Source organism: Crocuta crocuta, unplaced genomic scaffold, assembly GCF_008692635.1.
Source record: "Crocuta crocuta isolate KB4526 unplaced genomic scaffold, BGI_CrCroc_1.0 scaffold587, whole genome shotgun sequence".
Taxonomy (NCBI): Eukaryota; Metazoa; Chordata; class Mammalia; order Carnivora; family Hyaenidae; genus Crocuta; species Crocuta crocuta.
Window position 1 is genome coordinate 2,454,150 of NW_027532403.1, and position 6,000 is coordinate 2,460,149.

The following is a 6,000-nucleotide window of genomic DNA, read 5'->3' on the forward strand; positions in this document are numbered from 1 at the left end:
TGATTCTGTCACATTGTCATGTAACAGGATACAGTGATGATTAACAGCACTCACTCTGCAGCCAGAGCCAGACTTCTCAGTTTTATATTCCAACTTCCACCACTCACTAACTACATAATTGGTTGTTACTTAATCATTTTTTGTCTCAGTTTCCTCATCTGTAAAATGTAGGTAACTTTAATTTATTTAAAACATCTCAAACAGTCCTTTATTAGTACTTTATAAATGTTAACAAGGATCTATGCCAACTACCTAGGAGTTTTAAAAACTTACTTAGTTTGGTAGGAGGATAAAGTATTGTCTTCATTAATAAAAGAGAGATGTAGAAATGTGTGCATTGTGCAAGGTTTCTAGCTCTTACTTTATGACCTGTTGACTTAGGTTGTACAGCATCTTGGCCCTGCAACTGATTTTTATAAGAAACTGGCTTTAGATTGCTCAGGACAGCAGACTGCAGTGGATCTGTTCCTTTTAAGTTCACAGTATTCTGACCTCGCGTCTCTAGGTAAGGAGATACCGTGTTCGTCTGTTTACATAAACATTTTTAGCATATAATCAAATCTAAACTCCTGAGTAAGAGTTCTCAATATTTGGGTTAGGTAAAAAGCATGTGAATTATATAGATGATATCTATGAAAATTACCGTAAACTGGAAAGCACCATACAAATCTAAAATGCTATTACTATTTGTTTTTAAAGTCTAATTCCTTTACCATTCTGCTCAACAATAAACCTTATCAGATACTTTACAAATATTTGTGTTTTCACAGATTTATATATTATTCTTATTTTGACATCTTAGGCTTCCTCATTATGACTTAGATTTTTTTCATGATATAAGAATCTGTACTATTGTTGGACAAGTAAGATATTCCTAGATATTATTATAGGATATTATTGTTTCTGTAGCTAATATTTTTTTATATTTCTCTCTAAAGCTTGCATGTCCAAGTATTCTGCAGGGTGTATCTATTATTATCCATCTTTCCATTATACTCACAATCCTTCACAAGCAGAAAAGTTACAGAAAGACCTGAAACGGTATCTCACAAGAAAAATTGGGTTTGAAGCTGTTATGAGAATAAGGTGTACTAAAGGTATGAAATTATAAAAATTATGCTTCATATTATATACTTTTGTGAAAATTACTTTGACTACCGGTAATGATTCTTCATCATTCAGGACTCTACTTGAACCAGTCAGCTATGAGCTATTTTAAATAAATATTTATAGTTATTGAATAATCTTGCCCAGTTTCTTAAGTAACTTGAATAAATGAGCAGAAGTATGTTTGCTTTATTAGGAAGAACCTAAGAAAAAAGCCATATTGGAGGTGATTTTAGAAGGAGAATTAGTGAAGTAGGGAAGATCATAAGTAAAAATTTTCTGATGAATGATCTTTGCCTTCATAATCATTCAGTTAGTCTTCAGTTTGCATTACTCAGTTTTGTGTGAATGTTTGCTGGAGGGACTCTCCTCCCTAATTTTAATTCTTTAAAAAAATTTTTTTTGAAGTTTGTTTATTTTTGAAAGAGAGACAGAACACAAGTGGGGGCAGGGCCGGGGGACATAGAGAGAGAGAGAGACAGAGTCTAAAGCAGGCTCCAGGCTCTGAAATGTCAGCCCAGAGCCTGACGCAGGGCTCAAACCCACGAGCCATGAGATCATGACCTGAGCAGAAGTCAGATGCTTAACTGACTGAGCCACCTAGGTGCGCGCCTCCCCCCTCAATTTTAAATCTTAAATGAGTTGTATAGTAATCGTCATTAGTTTCATTTTTTATATTAGATATTTTTGTGACTTCAAATCACGTGGGAGAAAAGATTAGTTATCAGTGCAAGTTAAATGTATACTCTCTTTTATATAACCTGCATTGTTTGTTTGTTTGTTTTAATTGATATTTTAGAACCTCTACTAACACCCTAATCATAATCCTTTTGATTCAAAATCAGAGGGATACCTGAGTGGCTCAGTCGGTTAAGCATCTGACTCTTGATCTCAGAGTCTTAATTTCAAGCTCTGCATTGGACTCCATGCATCCAGTGTAGAGGCTACTTTAAAAAAAATTTTTTTTTTTTTAATTCAAAATCAGAGATAGTTTCTACTTTAAAAAGTGGCTTTAGCCTGAGGTAAAGACACTTTTGTTACTTCATCTTTTATAACAAGTTTTCTCTTCTCTAGGTCTTTCAATGCACACTTTTCATGGAAATTTCTTTGTCCGTTCCACTGATTTGTTATCCCTTGCCAACATCAATCCTGATGCTGGATTTGCAGTACAGCTTTCAATTGAAGAAAATCTGACAGATACTTCCTTAGTGTGCTTTCAGACAGCTCTATTATATACATCAAGCAAAGGTAATGTTAACAGATATGAAATATAATCAGCAGCAATTTCCCCCTCCTTTTACATGCTGGTGGAAATGGGGAGAAAGAATGAATGTATAGTGGGAGATAAATGGAATATGCATTAGTTATTAATCAAATATATGTTCTGTTTTATTTTTTTTAACTCATTTTGAATCTTTAATATCGTTTTGTTGTTTTGTTTTGCTAAGGGAGAGAGAGAGTACGCACGAGTGGGGGAGAAAATCCCAAGCAGGCTCCACACTCGGTGCCGAACCCAGTGCAAGGCTCAATCCCACAACCCTGGGATCATGACCTGAGCCTAAATCAAGAGTCAGACACTCAACCAACTGAGCGACCCAAGTGCCCCTTTCATATCTAATATTTAATATTTTTGACTCATGGAAGTCATGGATTCTCAAGTTCATATGTGTCTGGTAAACTCATGCTAAATCCAGCTATGTCGTCTTAGCATTATTTTTTGCCCCCTAAAGTAAATAACTCTGTAGATCATGTAAGACCCATGTTATTTGACAGTCAAGTTTTCTGACATTTTACAATGTTGTATATAATTAAGAATGATTGATATTAAAATAAAAACCAGGAGGTGCCTCAGAGGCTCAGTTGGTTGAGTGTCCAACTCTTGATTTCCGCTCAGGTCATGATCCCATGGTCATGGGATCAAGCCCCATATCAGGCTCTGCACTGAGTATGGAGCCTGCCTAAGATTCTCTGTATCTCGGGGCACCTGGGTGGCTTAGTCGGTTAAGCGTCCGACTTTCACTTAGGTCATGATCTCGCGGTTCGTGCTCCACGTCGGGCTCTGTGCTGACTGCCAGCTCAGAGCCTGGAGACTGTTTCAGAATCTGTGTCTCCCTCTCTCTCTGACCCTCCCCTGCTCACGCTGTCTCTCTCTCTCTCTCCTAGAAATAAATAAAAATAAAAAAATTAAGATTCTCTGTATCTCTCCCTCTGTCCCTTTCCACTGCTTGTGCTCTCTTTCTCTCGCTAAATAAATAAAATATAATAATAAATTTTAAAATAAAAACTAGAACCTAATGTTCAACTATATGCAAAATATATATCATAATCTATAGATTTGGAGAGTGTTTGATTTTCTTTAAAACACATTACTTGTAAAACTTTGTTTCTACATTTCAGAATCCTGTTGGTCATTTAATCCAATCAAATAGTAACTTGAATACTGTTTTGACCTATTTGCTTTATTTCTGACTGGGTCTAATTTGTTTTCACATTATTTCATCATTTCCTGTAGGTGAGCGGAGAATTAGAGTGCACACGCTCTGTTTACCGGTAGTGAGTTCACTAGCAGATGTCTATGCAGGAGTGGACGTACAGGCTGCCATCTGCCTTCTGGCAAACATGGGTGAGTAAAAATGTGAAGGAAGTGTATTATTCTCTCCTAAAAACTGAAACCTGGACATTTTTTTTACCCTAGAAATTCATATTTAGAAAGTGTATATGTTGGGGCACCTGGGTGGCTCAGTCGGTTAAGCATCTGACTTCAGCTCAGGTCAGGATCTCACGCTTCGTGGGTTCGAGACCCATGTCGGGCTCTGTGCTGACAGCTAGCTCAGAGCCTGGAGCCTGTTTCAGATTCTGTGTTTCCCTCTCTCTCTGACCTTCCCCTGCACACACTGTCTCTCTCTCTCTCTCTCTCTCAAAAATAAATAAAGCATTAAAAAAATTTTTTTTTAAGTGTGTATGTTTTACATTTTCATTTACAACAGTGTGAATTGGACTGTTCTTACATTTCTTATTAATTCTTTAAAATCATCTGGGGAATTCATAATCACTAAAAACTGGTAACAACCCAAATGTCCTTAAACTGATGAATGTATGAACAAACTGGTATATCCATACCATGAAATATAACTCCATGGTAAAAAGAAATGAATGAATCGTTGATCTATGAATAGACATGGATGACTCTCAGAGGCATTATGCTAAGTGGAAAGGAGCTAGCTTCAAAAGGAGATAGCTGTATACATATTCATATGACATTCTAGAAAAGGGAAAATTCTAGGGTTGCAGAGCAGAACAGTGATTATCAGGGTTAAGGATAGTGGGACAATTGTACAAGGGACCGGCACCAGTGGTTATTTTTGGATAATGGAACTCTAGTGTATTTTGATTGTGATAGTGATTTCATGGCTGTGCTTTTGACATATAATCTCCATAGAATTATACCCAAAAGAGTGAATATTATTATATGTAAGTTAAAAAAAATCTTTTGGGGAATTCATGTAACACTGGGGGTTTTGTTTTAATGAATTTCCTTTTTGACATGAAATGAACCTTATTTTTCATGTAGTCCTAGAGAAAAATAGTCATTATCCATTTTGGGAAAAATTACAATAGCATATACTAAAGTATCCCAATATTTTATTATTTTACCTGTATTTCAAATTCAGTATAACTGATAGTTTTTCAATATAATTTTATTTTTAATACATGGGCATATCTGTAGGCTATTTCTAGTTTAATAAAATATGTACTTGAAAGAAAATAACTTTCACACTGATATCTGGCTCTTCAGTGTCTGCATGAGAACCTGTGTTCAGTTGCCCTCTTGACCTGGAAATGCTTTAATAAAGAAGATTTTAGAGGATCACAAGCTATAACTCAGACTACAGAACTTAAAATTGTTTATGCAAAAAATATATATATTTTATCCATGTGACTTCTACTGGAGAAATAAAAACATCCTTAGAGCTTTCTTTCTCAGATGTAAATGGATGGTACACATTCTCTAATATCAATAGAAGTTAAGCGTTTTTAGATGTATAGAGACTAAAACAAAAATGTCCAAAACAATATAGATTTGTTCTGATTGATAGAATTGTTCAGATTTACTTCACAAAAATTGTGTCATGAATAGACACTTGGAAATGAAGGGACAGGTGAAATGTATCTTTCTATCCTAAAAACAGAAGTTTTTATTGCTTTCTTAAGTAATTCATGTAAATTTTATCTCTTATTGCATTCATTGGAATCTAATGGCCAGTACATTTTCATTTTGATTGCTTTATAGCTGTTGATAGATCCGTCTCCTCAAGCCTATCAGATGCAAGAGATGCCTTAGTGAATGCTGTTGTGGATTCCTTGTCTGCCTACGGATCAACGGTCTCAAATTTACAGCACTCTGCCCTGATAGCCCCCAGCTCCCTCAGGCTCTTTCCTCTCTATGTTTTGGCCCTTCTTAAACAGGTAGCTCTCTGTCTACATAAAGTCTTCTAAAATTCTCAATCCATAGATGAAGAAATGAAATCCAGGTTTTCTGGGGGTTTTCATATTTAACTAGACACTATGGCAGCTTAGCACTGGAAAAGTTTTGAAAAACAGAAGATCAGTGGAAAATGAAAGTATATGAAAATCATTTTTAAAACCATATGCTCTCACTCTTTGATATGTGGGAGCTACAAGGGGCACCTGGGTGGCTCAGTCAGTTGAACATCAACGTGGGCTCAGGTCATGATCTCACAGTTTGTGAGTTTGAGCCCCGTGTCGGGCTCTGTGCAGTCAGCTTGGAGCCTGGAGCCTGCTTCAGATTCTGTGTCTCCTTCTCTCTCTGCCCTTCCCCTGCTCGTGCACGTGCGCTCTCCCTCCCCCCCCCTCCATTTCTTCTTTTCTTTT

General features: G+C 36.4%; 1 protein-coding gene across 2 annotated transcripts in view; it reads left to right on the forward strand.

Moving 5' to 3' along the window:
• Nucleotides 1-6,000, forward strand: part of SEC24B (SEC24 homolog B, COPII component) — a 105,366-nt gene that overhangs the window by 89,723 nt on the left and 9,643 nt on the right. For both annotated transcript variants that reach the window (XM_077778451.1, XM_077778452.1), the window contains 5 exons: nucleotides 382-505; nucleotides 939-1,097; nucleotides 2,182-2,355; nucleotides 3,620-3,730; nucleotides 5,399-5,574. In XM_077778451.1, coding sequence (XP_077634577.1) covers nucleotides 382-505; nucleotides 939-1,097; nucleotides 2,182-2,355; nucleotides 3,620-3,730; nucleotides 5,399-5,574 — 744 coding nt within the window. The remainder of the gene's footprint in view (nucleotides 1-381; nucleotides 506-938; nucleotides 1,098-2,181; nucleotides 2,356-3,619; nucleotides 3,731-5,398; nucleotides 5,575-6,000) is intronic.